This window comes from Anolis carolinensis, chromosome 5 (assembly GCF_035594765.1).
Source record: "Anolis carolinensis isolate JA03-04 chromosome 5, rAnoCar3.1.pri, whole genome shotgun sequence".
Taxonomy (NCBI): domain Eukaryota; kingdom Metazoa; phylum Chordata; class Lepidosauria; order Squamata; family Dactyloidae; genus Anolis; species Anolis carolinensis.
In genome coordinates this window covers 37,854,751-37,873,357 of record NC_085845.1, presented here as the reverse complement: position 1 = coordinate 37,873,357, position 18,607 = coordinate 37,854,751, and the positions used below count along the sequence as shown (strand labels likewise).

The following is an 18,607-nucleotide window of genomic DNA, read 5'->3' as shown; positions in this document are numbered from 1 at the left end:
CATGCTTCTTAAAAGAGGCCCTTTAGGTAATTTCAGTGTAATGTGAAGTACATTTAAATATTTTCCTTCTAGATTAATCAAGTATTTCTGAAGACTGTAATGGAACAGACTGTAGAGCTGGAACAATTGCGCAAACAGCAGAGGTATAAATGGGACTTCTAAATCTTACTTACATTTTGGGAGTTCTAATAATTTTCTATTTTGTTCAGTCAACTATATCACAACAATAAATCACCAGCCTATTTTTACTAATAGCTGCTCACTGCAGCCACACGCATTGTATCCCATGCTATAGTAGAGGTTGCCCACACTTGTTCAAACATATTAGAATGATACTGTGCACATATGTTGAAAATAAGATATATAAAGCTAAAACTCTGCAGGCATATCTAATTTTAATTAGATCATGCTTTGTTAAAACTCTTGTAATTTTATTTTGTGTGTATTTGCAAATTCAAATAACATTAGTAAATGTGGCTTCAAAGAAAGTAGGTGAGATGGTTCAAGACAGCCTTTTTGAAGGAAGGATTACATTTCCATAACTTTCATATTACAGTTGATTTAGATATGTTCCTAAATTGCATGATAAGTTAAAATGCAATTGTGGCATTCTCTTGTATCATACAGTCAGAGGAAAAACTTAAATAATTTATTGCCTTAGCTTTAATTGCTTATCTTTGCATAAGTAACAGTGAATAAATATTTTAGTGGGATCATCCTATGTATAGCGAAAATAAGCACAGCAATATAGCAGGTTTCTGCATATTGACTCCAGAATGTTCTTAGCTATATACTGTTAGGGAACTCCCAACTCTGTTCAGGCTTTTATAGACTTAGAAATTCTTAAAATGATTTCTTCACATCAGCAGTAAATATTTGCTGCTACTCTAACATGAATCAATGTATAGAAAGTCACACTGGCATGGCATAGTTTTAGAGGGCACAATACAATTGTATATACTTTCTGTGAGTCAGACTGGTTACAGACACTGTGGTGCCCATTTTCCTTCACAAAAGTAGTTTCAATAGCATAGTTATTAATATAGCAAATATTGCAAATGGATCAAAGATGCAAAATGGTCTTTTTTGCATGCAGACAATCCAAACTGGACTTGAGAACAGCTGTGTCAAAGGTTGATGAAATGCTCAGACTCACTGAGGATCTTCGTTCCCAAGTAGCCAGAAAGGTACAATATAGTATCTCGTTTAAAATTTAAATAATTAGCCATCTTTTATTTTTTTGGAACCTGTGGTGGGAGTGATGCTGCTACTGCTGTTGTGATTATTATTTTACTCATTTATACCCAAACTTTGTCCCAGTATTGATTCACAGGACAGCTAGCAACATTTAAAAATAATAGAAATTAAACACTATACAAAAACATCAATAAGAGTAACTATATCAACCTGATTTAAAGAACGGTTTGTAAAGTTAAAAGTACTTCAGTTCATTAAACTATTAAAATATACTTAAAAGCTAACTGTACACACCAAACAGCATTGAAAGTCCATCCCAGTATTTACAAGCTTGATGACATAAAATGTTTTGACTTGTTGGGAGAAAGAGAGCAAGGATGGAATCATCCAGGCCCAGAGATGGAGTTCCAGAATCTGAGGTCAGCCTCTGAGAAGATCCACTGCCTTGTTCACACCAAACAAACCTGAGAAGCTGGTGAACCAGAGAGCAGAGTCTTCAGGCTTTAGTGAGCTCATAACGGCAATTCCAATCCTTCAAATAGTGTTGTCCCAAGCTTTATATGGCTTTAAAGGCCATCATAGAATCATGTAGTTGGAAGAGACCTCATGGGCCATCCAGTCCAACCCCCTGCCAAGAAGCAGGAAATTGCCAGCGCTTCTGTGCTCAGAAACAGAATGAACAACCAGTGAAGCTACAACCAGGGAATTATTGCCACAAGGAAATTATATGGATTTTCGATGTGCTTATATTACATTCTAATAAAACTGTTTGACTTCTGTGCCTTCCAGGAAGAAGAGGTGTTAGCTGCTCAAGAGAGAGAGGAGGCATCTGATAAACGCTTACAGCAGTTGCAGTCTAGCATAAAACAACTGGAGACAAAGTAGGACGTTACTCTATCTATCTGAATTATGTCCTTGCCTTTCCCAATATGGGACCCAAGGGGCCTTATAACATAACAGAATAGCTAAAACAATAAATTATATAGTGGAACTGCAAAGCCCAGAACAACAGAGCAAGGTCAGTACTGTCCCTGGAAAGCGACATAACTGTTTGCACTCCCAAAATATGGCAAGTTTCAGAAATTCTTGGAAGCTCCAGAGTATCCCATGACTTCTTTTAATGTGGGACAAAGCTGTATTGTGATCAATTAACTGTTGTGCATCATTTTGCCACCAGAGAGGCTATTTACCTCCATATTGACTGATTTGACTCATGTAAATGGGTCCTGAGACTCCGAAATCGCATGGACTGTGGTCAAACCAAGTGCCGCCCATCCTATATCTGTACCTAAGTGTAGCTCCTTTTATTTTCCCCCATTTAAATTCATTTTGTTAGATTTGGCCCAGCTCTCTGATCTGTTAAGGTCATTTTGAATTCTGACTCTGTCTTCTGAAGTATTAACTGTCCCTCCTAATTTGGTGCCAGCTCCTTCCTTCCTTCCTTCCTTCCTTCCTTCCTTCCTTCCTTCCTTCCTTCCTTCCGTATTACATTAAAGAGAAATAACATGAAACAGCAGAGACATAGCACTATATATACCGTTGGATAGCATAATAAACAAATTGAAGTTTCTCTTACATTTGATCACTGTTGCTCATCAGTTGGAAAGGGAAAGATTGGACTAGATTGAGTCTAAAGTGAATAAATGCACTGGCCATCAGCTTGGGTTATGTTCTCGTTGAGATCAAGTCCTTTTTGTTTCATGCAGGATTTTGTACCAGGCAGTATTCTCCTGGCATGCACCAAATTATTTGAACTAAAGGAATTGCATGCCATGTTTCAATTATTTGTCAGTAACATTAAGCCAAAGTTGTAGTTGTGATCTGACCTATACTGAACTAGAAGTTTGTTGAAGTCAGAAGAGTTTTAATAAGGTTCATAATTCCAGGGCAGTGTCGTCATCCTTGATGGTTTCACAGCAAATAGATGACTATTGTCCTTAACTTTTGCTTCATTAGTTCATTGCTTTAGATGAGATGACAAATCGTTTTTAACATTTTACTATGCGAAAATGGTTTCTGTATTGGGAGTTACAGTCAAGAATAACAAGATCTTTGAGCAAAAGTGTTTTCTGCCTGATGCAACCTTCAGCACCCAGGAAAGGGACAAACTGAGTGTGAATTGCCTCTGTTTATATGTAACTTATGTTGAATGAATAATTCACAATTTCTATTTTGGTGCTCTTCAATAAGTTTTCTTTCTTTTCTTTTTCTTTTTTACAAAAGAAACACTTCACGTAGGACATGAAAGTGTAATTTAATATTGTGTTATGCTCAGAGCATGTATTTTCATTTGGGATAATTTGCTGTTCAAATTAATTTTGTACCGAGGTTGTTAATAAGCATTGCTGAGCACCTAAAATCTAGATTTCATGACATAGAGAAAGATTGAGGACAATCTCCTCAAGAGTTGATCCATGCCATGCATTGTGTCCACTCTAGGTTACAAGATCTGACAGCAATTGTAGATTCAATTTTGATGAGACTTAGCTCCTATTTGTTAAGTGGTCATTGTTTTAATGTGCAGACTTTGTGTAGCTACCAAAGATTCTGAACAGCTAAGGACCAATAGATCAACTTTAGAAAAGCAAATCCAAGAGCTACAAAAAAGTTGTGTGGAAATAGAAAAGGAGAAATACGATGCTGTGGAAAAGGTCCGTGATAGCTTGCAACTCTTAGAAGAAGCTAATCTGCAAAAGAGTCAGGTGAGCAAAACTCTGGAAGGCCTGTTTTGCATATCTGAATATTATGTAACTTGATTAAACCTTTCAGACTTTCAATTTTCTTGCTCCACTGTGGTCTGAATTCCCATGAAAATCTGAGCGGTATAAAATACAGAAGAAGTAGCATAGAATATAGATCACTTCAGTGAGTCAGAACAGATCTCACAGAAGAGACTTTATAGCTACGATGGAAAAAAGAAATTTCATGGCTGCCTTTTATACCCTGATGGTAGTGTTAAGACTCTAGGACACTGGGAGCCCAGGGACTAAATTCCCATTCTGCTGCCATGTGTGACTTTGGGCAAGCCACACTCTGCCTCAGGAAGGAAGGGCAACCACACATGAACGAGTTCAGCCAAGAAACTCTTAAGAGTCGTCATACATAAGAAATTACTTGAAGGCGTAGGACAACAGCTATTTCAGCCTTTGCCCCTGTTATTTTTTGACCTCTCCTTTTTTTACTTTCTGCCCATATGAAAACTCTAAAATTCAAAATCAAAATATGCAGATCTACACAACAACAACAACTCTTTATTGATTAGTCAATTTTGACCATATCAAAACATGTGAAACATACAAAACGTACACACTTACCCATACATACAGTAAAACCGTGTATAGATACAAAGCATCCCGGCCTACAGGCCTACCCACCCTACTCCTAGGTAGTTGTGCAAATACAGAATAAAAAGATTAAAATGAATTATTCTCTTAAGGTAAGGTTTGAGCAGGGCCAAGGATAGGTGAAACTAGTGGCTTGTCCATAGTAAATGGACAAGCCTGGGTATACAATAGCTGTGGTCCCGGGTATACGATAGCTGCGCTCCCCTGCTAGAACCTCCAAACAAGCTCAAGGTCCATTTGCAGGAGAACACAGATCTACACATTTTTCCAACAGTATCACTTTTGTTGTCACTGCATCCTTTTTTTACTGTCTTCGCCTGACGAAGATAGTCAGACTTGAAAACCAATGTAATAGCTTTTGCGTCTTCTGACCAGCCTAATAAAAGTACCATCAATGTGTGTTTTGGATTTTGAATTACCATTTTTAAAAAAACCGATTAAAGGAAGCCAACTCATGGATTTGTAATGAGTTGATAGTGCATATTGTGGTATATCAGGATGGGCAACCTTTGGAGGCTGTGGCTCTTAGTCAAATAACAGTTACGCGAAATTCTTCCACTTACATAGATTTTAGGACTGATTTTGGGAAAATAAATATATAAAGAAACCTTGAGATAAACATTTTATTCATCAAGTTGGAAGAAAATATTCCACCATCTATTTAATTTTATTCATTTTAATAGAAGATCATCCCTAGAACATCTATTCTATCATTGTAAAATAGACATTTTTAAAATATATGCCTTGGGACATTTTTAATATTTGTTAGTAATGCAACCCAATAATGGCATGCATTCTTTCGAAGAACTGAAGATTTTGTGATTGGTTGTGAAATAGCATTAAAAAGTCTTTCTCCATAGCATCTCAGAAATAAGAATCCTAACCTCTCTAATAATGCATAATTTTAATGAGCATTACATGCTGTGATTTTTGGATATCATAGAGGTAATCTATTGTACAAGTAATCTCTTCAGGTATAAAACAACATGTCTCATATAAAAAATAATGCCAGGAAGTCTATAACATGGCATATGTAATGATCATTACCAAACTGCCACATATGTTTCTTCTAGAAAGAGATTGAAATCTTATTAATATTAGCAAGCCTGAAAATTCAGGTGCATAACATTGATCCTGGCCTATATTCAAGAGTAGTCAATATACTCTTTGTATTTCCACTATGGGAGTAACCAAAAGTTAAGTTATATAAAATAACAGCACACATTTAACATTGGTTAAAATAATCCAAGTAAGATATGAAAACATTACCAAAACTCAAGAAGCACGATTGTTCAATAGTTGGGTTTTTTTGGTACAATTAGGAAACCATTGTGTTTTCTATCCCACAAAAAAGTTCCTTCAAGTCTGTAACAATTTATTCACTGTAGTGAATTGCTTGTTTTAGTGGGATATTTGTTTTTTATCCTGCCACTACAGGCAATGATAGCTGAAAAACAGAAAGAAGAGGAAATAAAAAACATGAAGGAAGCAGTTTCTCAGCTGCTTCAGGATGCTGCTTCAAGAACTAGGAAAGAAGTGAGTCATGCTTAATTTCTGCAAATAAAATTGGGATTTTGGAGCCTAAGGTGACTGTTATAAATTCATGTTCTAGAGGTACTTTAGGTTATGCAACATGTATCTTCCTTTACTTCAGTGCAGTCAATACTATCAGCTTTATTGTGACAGTTTTAAGGGCATGCCTCTTATTCTGTGGTCTTCATGTTGGGAAATACAGTATTCGGAAATAACAGGGTTATAAATACAGTGCAGATAAGTTGAAATATCTAAGAATTAGCAGAGTTGTAATTCAGCAGCAGATGTCTTAACGTCCGAAAGGCATTTGTTATTTGCAGTCAAGCTGACTTTGACTTACGGCAACCCTGTGAATGAGAGTCTTCTAAGATCCGCAACCCAGATCTTGCAGACTCAGGTCCCCGACCCTCTTAAGTGAATCATTCCAGTTGTAACATGGGTTTCCTCATTTATCTTCCACTTACCAAGCATTATTGTCTTTTCTTAAAAGTCTGTTGCGACATAAATATTATGATCAATCTTGTTAATGTTGTCATTGAAATCATTTTTGAGCCCTAGTAAGTTCTGAAATACTAGTACACTCAGTTACTGTCTTTGATTTCAATACGATGACTACGTTCATTACCTTTTGGCTTTCTGAAAAATGGAAAGACATTTTTTCCATCATTGTATTGTCTATGCCTTTTAATATACTATAATAATATGGACAACAAAACAAGAATTGATGTCAAGCATTTCATATTGTGTAAGAGATGTTTCTCATATGTCTTACTTTCAACATTTTACCTGTAGTAGTCATTTAGGACTGGGGTTCCCTGTCTTGGATTCTCTAGATTTTTGGACTTCATCTCCCAGAACCCCTCATTATGGACCATCCTGTCTAGTATTGATCAGAAACGAAGTCCAAAGCAGCTTAGAGGCTCAAAGCCTGAGAACTACTGTGTTTTGGTATTGTGATGTACAGATTAACTATTTTTTTCTTTTAATATTATCCTTCTGTACATGTCTCTCTTTTAAATCTCATTGTACATATTTATTATTAATGTAGTATTGTACTGTGCAGCCATTGAAATAGTGATCAGTCTTTTTTTAAAAAAAAAAACTAGGTAGAAAATGAAAGAAAAAGATATAACACGCAGATTTCCCAGTTATCAGAAGAACTTACGGCACTTCAGATGGTATGTTGTTGGGGTTTTTTTCATTTACACTATTAGACACCACAAAAAAGCGAGAGGTTGGAATTTTCTCTCACAGTATGGAGTTCTGATGGATAACAGTCTTCCTAAATCATTCTGCAATCTGTGTTCAGATTAGCCCAAGTGCATTAGCCAGATCTCCCAATGATTGCCAATGCCAGTTGTAGGGCTGGTGGAATGTTCAGAGGTATTGACATTCAGAAAAATCTTGGACTTGACTAATTGGGAGATTGTAACTGAGGATCAGTATTTGTTATTAGCAACACAATTCTTTCATATATACAGTAGAGTCTCACTTATCCAACACTTGCTTATCCAACGTTCTGGATTATCCAACGCATTATTGAAGTCAATGTTTTCAATATATTGTGATATTTTGGTGCTAAATTAATAAATACAGTAATTACTACATAGCATTACTGCGTATTGAACTACTTTTTCTGCCAAATTTGTTGTCTAACATGATGTTTTGGTGCTTCATTTGTAAAATCATAACCTAATTTGATGTTTAATAGGCTTTTCCTTAATGCCTCCTTATTATCCAACATATTTGCTTATCCAACATTCTGCCGGCCCGTTTATGTTGGATAAGTGAGACTCTACTGTAATTTTAACTAGCTAATGCTTAATGTGAATTAAGGAGATGCAGTTAATTCAAAAGTGATATCAATAGATTCTGCAGATTTCAATGCATATTTGTGCAACCAGCAGGGTAGAATGTGCATGGGGAAGCTATGCTATTCAGTGTGAGTGAAGAGCCTGTTACCAAAAAGGTTCTAGCATAAGATATGTGTAATTAGATGCCATCTAAGGAGGGAAATGATGTTCAATATATTTATCTGATGATTCAGACACTGCATGTGACATGAATAATACAGACAATGAAATCCTGCCGGACAATAATGATGACAGTTTTGCTTTGATTCAGAGGGCTCCTTGAAGGCTCAGTAATGAAGACTTCAGCCTATCTTTTATAAATTATAGAATATAAATGCTTTCTGCCTAAAATGTATGAATCACAAAAAAGCAAATTATTTAAAGATGGTCACACAAAATCAGAAAGGGGCCAGAGAACAGTTTCTGTTTGACAAAACCAATTTCTAGTAGTATGGAAATTCTGTTATCAGAAGAGTTCCAAGACTTTGCCCCACTGAAGTGGGATATTCCAGTGCAGACAAAATACTTATTGATTCTCAGAGGGATAAAGGAACAATCCACAACCACTGGGTTAAATCCCTTGTGCCAATGAGCAGTGCGGGAGACCAAAATTCTAATGCTAAACCATTTTATCCATAGTCTCAGCAGGCAGTCAGTGAAGCAAATGGCCATTTCTCTGATAAATGCTTCACACTAAAGACATTCCTGTTAGTGGCTTTAGGAATATGGCACAATGTTATAAGATGATGAGGAAAGGATGTTTCCACTTATATTCTTCTGATTCTGAAAAATGCAAAGGAATCCTTTAGCTCTAAGGAAAATGGTGGATTGGCCTCCTACAGACTTTCAGCATTGATATACAGGCTGAGTATCCCTTATCTAAAATGTTTGAAATCTGAAGTGTTTTGGAGTTCATAGTTTTTAATTTTTGAATACAGTGTTCCCTCACTTATCGCGGGGGTTGGGTTCCAGGACCACCCGCAATAAGTGAAAATCCGCAAAGTAGGGACGCTATAGATTTGTACATTATTTTAGTAGTTATACACTGTTTTAAGTCTTTATCAACCAATTGTGTGTTGATAAATCACCTCCTTCTCCTCCCATTGCCACTTGGGCTCCTTTTCGCTCCCTTTGGCTTCTCCTTCCTCCCTTCCTTAAGCTGTAAATTTTAAATTTTTGTGATTTATAATATTATTTTAGAGTTTTATTGAAAAACCGTGAAATAGCGAATCCGCAAAAAGCGAACCGCAAAGTAGTGAGGGAACACTGTACTTACATTTGTGTGTACACACATAATGAGACATCTCTAAGATTTTCAAAAGTGGAGGGAGACAAAAACAATAACAGAAAGTGAACAATTGTTGTCTATATAGGGAAGTCTGTATAAAGAAATAAGACTGTGCTGTTCATAAGAACTGTCAGCATTCTTGGCATGCAGAGAAATCATGACATAAAATATAAGCATTCTTTCAAGATATATTAACAGGTAAGGGTAATAATGCCTTAATATGTTAGTATGGAAGAACAGAAGGCAAGTATTTTAACATTTGACTTTGTCTGTCTTAATGGATGGCTGAAACCAGATATAGTTGTTCAGGACTTGCTGTTTTGTTCTGTTTTAAGGAATACTCACTATTTGATTCCTTGGTAGGAATGTGGGGAAAAGCAAAGCCAAATTGAGCGGGCTGTTAGAGAAAGACGAGCAGTGGAAGAAGAACTAGCGAAGGTGAATGTTATTTTCTGTTGTGTAATTTTCACGCATTGATTCTATTTAAGTTTTATAAGGCAACACAATTCATCAATAAAATTTTCAAGTAAAGTGTAGAACCCTTGCAGATGCTCAAAATACTGGAATAGGCGGATTCCCATTTCTGTTTAATTAAACTAAACTTTGCAGTGGATGAAAAAACATGTGAAACATTGATTTCTTACTGAAAAATAATAAAAGTTGTTGTGTAAATGAATTAATAGATATATTGTGAAAGAAAAGGAAATGAAGGTGATTATAGAAAACAAGAAGAACTTTACCAAAGAAGTCTGATTGCTGAACGGGCAAAAGATGAGCTTCAGCTGAGTTTGCAAACAGCACAAAACAAAATCAAACATTTGGAAATGAAGTAAGTAAATGGTTGTGTGCAAGTCATTATTCAGTAGTTAATCTGTGTAAAGTCTTTTCCACTGAGATTTTTCTGCTTGTACATTTTTATATTCATTGTTTTTATTCATATCTATCATTCCCCTTAATTTAAAGAGTTATGTTAAGGTTTAGGTGCACCTTTGAGATTTAGATCTTTAAACGTTTATGCTACATTCTTTCTCTGTTCCAAAGGTACTACAAAATCCTTTGCATACTGATCACGTAGAATGATCCATGTGACTATTTGGATTGCAGGCAATAATAGAACTAGAGTATAATTAAGTAGAAAGTAATTTGTTATTTGTATCAAGTTCATTTCAATCACCTCCAGTAGCCTTGGTCATCAACTACTCCTACAAACTCACGGCTGTGGCTTTCTTAACCTGACCAGCCCAGGTATTTGGTGGTTTTCGTCTTTTCTTACTAGCTTCCACTTCACAAAGTGTTGTTGCCTTCTCCAGTGACCAAGTAAGTATTCCTTAGTAATAGACCATTAAACTGCTGTCTGTCCCCAACTGACCTGACTCACTAGTTGGTGCAAGCTTGCTGGTCACCCTTGTGTGAGGTGCAGAGATCATGAAAAAGAATAGCAGACCATTAACCTGTAACTGTGATTTTTCAAGTGATCATCTGTGACCTGACACAATCTTCCCTTCTCTTTCTGCAAATCCATAACTTCAGTGGATCAAGAAACAGAAGGGAATAGCTTTTTTGTTCCAGAATCTGAGGTGGAGAGAGTTACTGCCAAAAACTACTTAGCTCTATAACTTTCTGTGTGGCTTTAAATATGCAAAAGACACATTTATATGAGACCACTTGAACAATCACAGTTACAGGTGTGCAGCCTGTTCATGCTGCTATTCACATGTCTGGATTGTGAGCAAGAAACAAGGGGGGGGGGAATCTGGTTTGTCCGTCGTCGTTCCCTCTCCCCCGCCCCTCTGTGGAGTATCTCTCAGTACCACAGATACACAATGACTTGAAATCACAGTTTGGGCAGGAGATTGGAGGGTGTGTGCATTCCCTTGTGCATTCACTTGCTAGTGTAGGGGGAAAGCGGGTGGAAGGAAAGGCAAGCATGTGTCTCCTTGTGCATTCAGTTAGGCAAGCCTTCAGGGTGAACTGAAGGAGCAGAATGGGAGAAAGAAAGGAGATAGAGCCAGGTGTGGAGGGATGAGGCAAGAGCACTGGGAAGGGGTAGAGGAAACAACTTTGGACATGATGACACTCCCTCTGTCTTTTCTGGAGATCTGCGTATCACCTCCCTCCCTCCTCCCATTCTGTCATTTCCCCACCCTGTTCCCAAGGGAAAGTGCATGCAGCTGTTCCCAGTCTCCCTTCCACCCAATTTCATCCCAAACTGCCAAAAAAATATGGCCACTAAACCCAGGGCATGGTTTCCAAGCCTTTTATAATTTTGTTCAGCCTCCTCTGGATATGTTTCAACTTGTTAATATCTTTCTTAAATTGTAATGCCCAGGCTTGGACACAATATTCCAAGTGAGATACTTTCCTTGAGCTACATAGTATACTCTCATCTATTCAGCCTAAAATTATATTGGCTTCTTTAGTAATAATTCAAGATGAAAAATTCATTTGGCACAATTTGTTCTTCACAAAGCTATGCTGTCTCCTACTAATCACTACATTGTCACCCAAATATTTGCAGACTAACTCATTTATAATCCGTTCTAGTATTTTTCATGATATTGCGGTCAGTCTGACTGATCTGTGGTTCCTCTGATATCCGTCACCCTCACCCCCTGCTTTTTGGAAACAATGAATAATGCTTGTTCTTTTCCTGTCCTCTGGCATTTCACCTATTTGCTAAGGTTTCTAATAAGTAATACAAGTGGTTTAGCGAGTGCAACAGTAAGTTCTTTCTGTGCTGTTATTCGCAGTTTATCTGTGCATGCAGATTTGAACTTTTTAAAGATTAATTATGTGATCCCTTAGTATCTCCTTATAAATCTTTATTTGTAATTTAAATTCCTTTTAAATCTATCTGCTGATGCACTGAAACATCTCTTTTTGATGGGAAATTTTGAAGCAAAATAGTTATTGGGTAATTTGGCCTTTAATCTGTTAGCATTTTATCATCCTAAGTGAGCAGTGGCACCACCTCTTCCTTGATCATTGTCTTGCTTCAAATATTTCTAAAAACTGTGGTGTTTCTCCCTTCCCCAGCCAGTCTCTTTTCTGAGCTTTTGCTTCCCTTACGCTGTACTGCAAACTTGGGCTACATATGTGTACTTTTCCTTGGTAATTTGTCCTTTCTTCCATTTTTTTCTACATGATTTCTTTACTTTTCACTTGTTCCTTTATTTTACTATGAATCCACATTGGATCTTTCAGCAGTTGCTCATTTTTTTGTCTATGGGATTTTTTATGATGCTGGTGATGAGGCTATTTTCTTCTTCATAAACGTATGCACTTCATAGTTGTCTTTTTTGTTAAGCATCTCTTAACCATGGAATTCCGTGTTAGGCCCGGGCTGTGGTGGAGGCTGGTGAGCAGCCAGCTGCAGCCAGCTGCAACAAATCACTCTGACCAAGAGGTCATGAGTTCGAGGCCAGCTCGGAGCCTGCATTTGTCTCTGTCTTTGTTCTATGTTAAGGCACTGAATGTTTGACTTATATGTGTAATGTGATCCGCCCTGAGTCCCCTTCGGGGTGAGAAGGGCAGAATATAAATGCTGTAAATAAATAAATAAATTCCACCCAATATCTTCTTGAGCTTGGCAAAATCAGCCAATCTGGGGCCCTTATCTGATTATACTCTTTTTTTTTCTTTTTCTTTTTTTTTTGCAGAAAAGCTCTATCCAAAAATCTGGAGCTGTCATATCTTGGGTTATGTAATAGATGCCAATCCTTGGGTTTTGTCTAATAGATAACGCATGTTAATGCTAAGTGCCAGTCATTTGATGCACAATAGGCTGATATTTCTAAGCATTAGCAAGTAATTTATGGAAAAGGTATTAGTTGTTTGTTTGCCTTTGTATGCCATTTTTGTTTCTTGATTCTCCTTTTTTTAAGCTATGAGGAAGAGATAAGCCGTTGTCAGGAAATGATCCAAAAGTTGCAAAGTATTCTGGACTCTGAAAGACAGAACTGTGGCACTGTCAGTGAAGAGTGCTTAAAACTCCAGCAAGAGAATGAACGATTTCTAAAAGAAATGGAGGAATTGAGAAAATTAGCCATGGAGGCACAGCAAGCAGCCAAATTAAAGGTATTAATGTTTACATAACTCCTCAGATTTTGCTTCATAGGTTATTAGTAGGAGAAAGCTGTTTACAGGGATCTGAAGTACATAGGGCCCTTGGTATCTTGGATTTAATTCCAGGGCACCCCTGTTAATTTCAAAATCTGTGATTTCTGTAGTCCTATTATAAACAATAGCATTGTAAAATGATGCCCCTTACATTAAATAGCAAAATTAAGGTTTGTCGTTTGGAAAAACATTTTTCCAAACAGTTGAGGGTTGAATCCATGGACACACAATATGTGTATATAAAGGGGTCGATTGTATCTAATTTCTCATCCCAATTTTTATTTCATTATTTCTTTTTACACTTCTTAAGATACACAGATTTGCCTATAGATCCTGTTAGATCAATGTGCATTATATACATTGTTTAAAGATTGCTTGTCAGAGCCTAAATAATTTTATTAGATAAAGTTATTTGATGTTCTGATGAAGCAAAACATAGAGATAAAACTGAATATACAGGTGTTAAATACATATAATTCCTTCCCATTGGGCACTATTTTCTTTTGTCATTATTCCAAAAATATGGAATAGTAAATATTTCCTATATACAATATACAATCCAACTAAATATAATACCCCAAATTATGTATCATAATTTCTTTTCCAACCCTACCATTGATATAGTTGCTACTTGTCTTACACGTGTGTGTGAGAAAAAGATAAAAAGAGCATGCTTTCTAAGAATGGCATGGAAGAACCATTATTTGTGATTGGGTCTAGCCCTTGCATGTCACCTGATAAGGCAAAACGTCATATTCTTTTCAGTTGTATCTTTTAAGCCCTGTTCCTCCCCTAACAGTTTTGAATGTCCTGCTGAACCAACCAGACACATTTGCCCTTCTCTTTCTTTTCTCCCTTATAATGATGTCTCCCTGTATTTAGAAGACCAATTAGTAGCTATGGGAAGGAGAGAAAATAGATCGTCCCAATATTCAACTCTGGGAACAACAAAACTAAACAAGACTACTGTACAGCATCAAGTATTCAGTAAGGAAATAAGTAAAAGATGAAATATCTGTTTGGCTACAAACAGTTATTACTCGCCATTGGTAATCAGTTGTAGTCATCTGCATGTTTCCTCAAGGGAATTTCAATTATTTAAATGAAAGCCTTTCAGCCCAACTGACTTGTTAACTGGGCTTAGTAAAAGAAGGTGAAGTCATTGTGAAATAGATTCTTTCAATGTGTGCTTGAGTCCTCAATTAAATGCTCAATAATCTCTTAAAGGTAATTACAGCATTAATGTGTATGTGAATATACTTACAAATTTTAGACCTATGGTAAAAGATAAAAGCTGCTACTGTTCCAAAATGTGAGGCTTTTGTTTTTACTGTAGATAAGCACCATGGAGAATGAACATTTAATAAAAGAGCATGGTTTTGAAGTGCAGCTGAAAGAAATGGAAGATGTGAACCAAAACTCCACTGCTGAACTGAGACGTCTGTTGATAGCTCAACAGAAGGCAACGAATCGGTGGAAGGAGGAAACAAAAAAATTAACAGAAGTTACAGAAACCAGAATAAATAATTTAAAGTAAGTGATTTCTTTTCTTTGACATTTTAACCAATATAGGACTGTTGTCAGCTCTGTTTCCACTGAGGAGTTTATTATTCCTGGGATCACTATTTACATAGCATGTTACAGATGACATACACACACTTTTCAACAAGGGGCAACTTTCTGAGTAGGGGATGCAATTGTAAGCTGCTATCTAGAGCAAGACATCAGCAATTCCACACGCAGATATGTAGATCTGTTAGTGATTATTTTAATCACTTAGAACTGTTTTCTTTTTTTGGCAGAAGACTGAGGCAATGAAAGTATTCTAGAGTTTCATCTTCCCTCTTTTCCCAGTTAGCATTTCATCACCTTCTGTGTGCAGTGACCCTTACTGCTTTCTTGTTCTTCCTCTTACTCTGAATGTAGTCAGAAAACCTCTTTCCCCATACAAATTTATGCTATTCATTTCTTTGGTTTTCAATGTTCCCAAGATTCCTGCTATGCTTATATGGCTTGTAGAGCCACATCAGTGCTCCATACGGCTCAGGTGCAGGTGACAAAACAAGCAATGTGAATGCTAGAACTAAAAGAAAGCATCCGATTCTGTTGTTATTTTTAGCTACATCAAGATAAGTTCTTTAATGTGAAACTGACCCAAAGAATTCTTAGCAAAATAGCCTGAGTTCCGACCACTATCGCCTCTTCCACACCACAAGATGCAGAGCCAACCTTAAGAAATGGGGCTACAAAGGGGAGTCTGCAACATGCGACTGTGGAGAAGAGAAAACCACAGACCACATACTGCAATGCATTCTGAGCCCTGCTACATGCATAATGGAGGTGCTCCAAGTGGCTAGCTACTGGGCAAAAGACATTTAATATTAATGCCAAGTTTTTTTTCTTAAAAGCATCTCTATATTTGCAAATCCATTACAACTTGTACCCTCAATTTACCTCTGACACAAGAAATAAATAAAATACACAACTGTATAAAATCCACATTGAAAGGGATTATATGGCAGTGTGGACTCAGATAACCTAGTTCAAAGTAGATATTGTAGATTATCTGCCTTGATATTCTGGGCTATATGGCTGTATGGAAAGGTCCTAAATTTGTAAAACTTTTGCCATTTATTCCTATAACCTTGTGAGTGAATTGAAACTTCAAAGGAAGAAAACTTCAAGTTCGGAAGTTTCAAATGCGTTTGTTTGAAGGGAAATGTCTGTTGTCAGTGAGTTAAATCATGATTACGTGTTGATGGAAACCCAATATGAATATGTATATTAATGGTAATGTTCTTTTGTTACACCTTTTTAAAAAGCTTCCCATGAATAGTCTAGGTAACAGTCCCTTCTGCTGTCTGCAAGATTAGGCAACTGTTGCCCTGTAGAAAAAAAAGCAATTCTGGTGTAGCAGGATTGATGCTTGGGGCTGCAGAGTGAGGAAAATCTGGCATTTAGCAACTTGTGCACTGCACATACCTCACACAGCTGTACCATCTTCCCTAAAAAGCATTCAGTATTGGAGGACGTGGAATGGAGAATTTGGTTTTTCACTGAGTATCCAGTTCAGCTGCCAAAAATGTTGAAGTGCCAGATTTTGTGCAGACTTAACCACATGCTGCCTGAATCCTAATTAGAACAATGAGAGAATTCTACTTTCTAGTCCTAAATGGCTCCTAAGAACAAAAAGCAAACTATTCCCCATTATTTATGTTTTTATGGGATGAGCTTACTAACAGTAATATAAATTGTGTTTACATGATGATCAGTTATTCCTGGAGGTTGGGGGAAGAGAAAAAGAAGAAAAAAACCATATTCATTTTAGAAGTGTTGTTCAATTCTCATTTATGCTTCTCTTTTTTATTTTTTACTCTTCATGTTTTCTCCTTGACTAGTTACTCATGCGGATATAATTTATTATTCTTTAGAAGCATGATAATGTAAACAGCTTTTTGTAAGAGGAAATGGTTTTGTAAGCTTAATGGTTTTGTTCCAGCTTACATATGTCACTGAACTATCCATTACACTCAGTTTTTCCATGATGTGTCTCGATGCTCCTGAGCTTTAAATATTGAAATATGGCATAACATAGCGAGATAGTAATATCACAAATATGGTCAGTTTCCCTTGAAATTCTGTTTTCCTTTTAGTTAGTTATTGAAAACTGCTGATGAACCATTCTTCTTGTAATAAGTAATACATTCCTACATGTGTCAGGTCCTGCCTCTAGGACTGGGAAGGCATTATTAAATAACCACTTCCTGAGAGATTGGCACAATCCAAACTACTCCAAGATAGCATAATGATTGAACAAAATGCATATAGTAAGATTGAGCACTATATGAAAAAGTTATGGCATAGACATCATGTTTCTAGTTGCTCATGAAGCTATGATGAGAAGCACCTGTAGCTCCCACACAGATGAATTTAAGAAGGACTGTATTATGCTCTTTGTTAAAAGCTAGTTCTTCTGTTTCAGGAAAGAAAAAAAAACTAGAGATTAAAGTTTGGAGTTTGGAGAGTTTGGGTTTGGGTTGGCTGTTTGGTAATAGTTTCTCAAAGGAAAGATATAACTTAGCTCGAAGCCAGTAAAAGAGAGCGTGTTATAAAAGTCCAAAACTTATGCTGGATATTCTTTTTATCCTAAATTATTTATCTTTGTTAAGATCAATTGACAATAATCTGAACTAAAATAAATGAATTGAAATACAAGTTATGAAAGATATACCTGCACATATTTAATTCGCTTCGAAATGGCATTGTAGTCTGTCACATACTTGTGTGAATTTAAATGACTCCTTTCTACATTTAGGCAGAGAATTGCAATATTATTTGTCTACTTTCAGTGAGTGGCTATAATGAATAATAACTCTTAAAATAAACTGATAAACTAGTTGGCAAATTGTTGCATCTATTATGGATTTTGAAACTTACTAAAGAAATATAACATAGGCTAAAACATTTTTCTTTGTAAAAATCTGTCCATATTGTGATAGCCAGCAATATCATGCTCATTTTAAGGTTCTATTTACTAGTGTAATACATATTTCAACCTGTTTTTCTCAAGAGCATGCGTAAACAACTCTTATCCGTTCTTTATTAAAAACTACATCTAAGGCACATTTCATGAAAAGAACCTTGTCATATGGCCAGTTATCATGCTGTAAGACACATTTAATAGATTGACCTATCTGTGAATACACAGTATACATGAATAGTGAGTTAAATACATCGCATCGTCTTGTTACTGCAATATGAGATAACAGTATTATCCACAATCAAGCATCTTTAATCTCCAGATTTGAGGCTTGGCTGGCATTGCAATCCCATATGGTTCTTTCCCTTCATCACTGCTCCAAACTAATGTCTACATTTGAAGTAATATAGTATTTTATTGTGTATTCTTATGTAATGGTAGAATATGCACCATCACACCATATAAATATACACCAGCTAAATTGATAGGAATATACGTCAATTATTTTTTTAAAATCCTTATTATCTATCCAAGTGGGAATTGAGGCTGCTGCAAGGGTACAACAGTTGCTTACCTGTAAATAATGTTTTATAGTTTTCATCTGTGCATTCAGACACATAAAGGTAATGCCTACACAGAAATACCATCTGGAAACTTTTGGTTAGTAGCTTTGATGGGATTTATTTTATTGGGAACTGTAGGACAGGCTCCATACTGATGCTCTATGACAGATAGTAGAACCCACCATCCCTCCTTGCTATAAAGTCTTCAGTGGAATAAATCTAATTATTGC

The 18,607-nt window shown here is 36.4% G+C and overlaps 1 protein-coding gene across 9 annotated transcripts in view; it reads left to right on the top strand.

Annotated features, from left to right (window-relative positions):
- Window positions 1-18,607, top strand: part of sclt1 (sodium channel and clathrin linker 1) — a 54,164-nt gene that overhangs the window by 16,889 nt on the left and 18,668 nt on the right. For 8 of the 9 annotated variants that reach the window (XR_010007036.1, XR_010007035.1, XR_010007037.1 and 5 more), the window contains 10 exons: window positions 73-143; window positions 1,097-1,187; window positions 1,987-2,078; window positions 3,722-3,899; window positions 5,979-6,077; window positions 7,181-7,252; window positions 9,579-9,653; window positions 9,899-10,044; window positions 13,100-13,292; window positions 14,671-14,867. Coding sequence is in view for 6 of the 9 variants with exons in the window: in XM_062983654.1 (XP_062839724.1) it covers window positions 73-143; window positions 1,097-1,187; window positions 1,987-2,078; window positions 3,722-3,899; window positions 5,979-6,077; window positions 7,181-7,252; window positions 9,579-9,653; window positions 9,899-10,044; window positions 13,100-13,292; window positions 14,671-14,867 (1,214 nt within the window). In the remaining 3 variants the exon portion in view is untranslated. The remainder of the gene's footprint in view (window positions 1-72; window positions 144-1,096; window positions 1,188-1,986; window positions 2,079-3,721; window positions 3,900-5,978; window positions 6,078-7,180; window positions 7,253-9,578; window positions 9,654-9,898; window positions 10,045-13,099; window positions 13,293-14,670; window positions 14,868-18,607) is intronic. The other variant, XM_062983657.1, reaches the window with a different exon arrangement.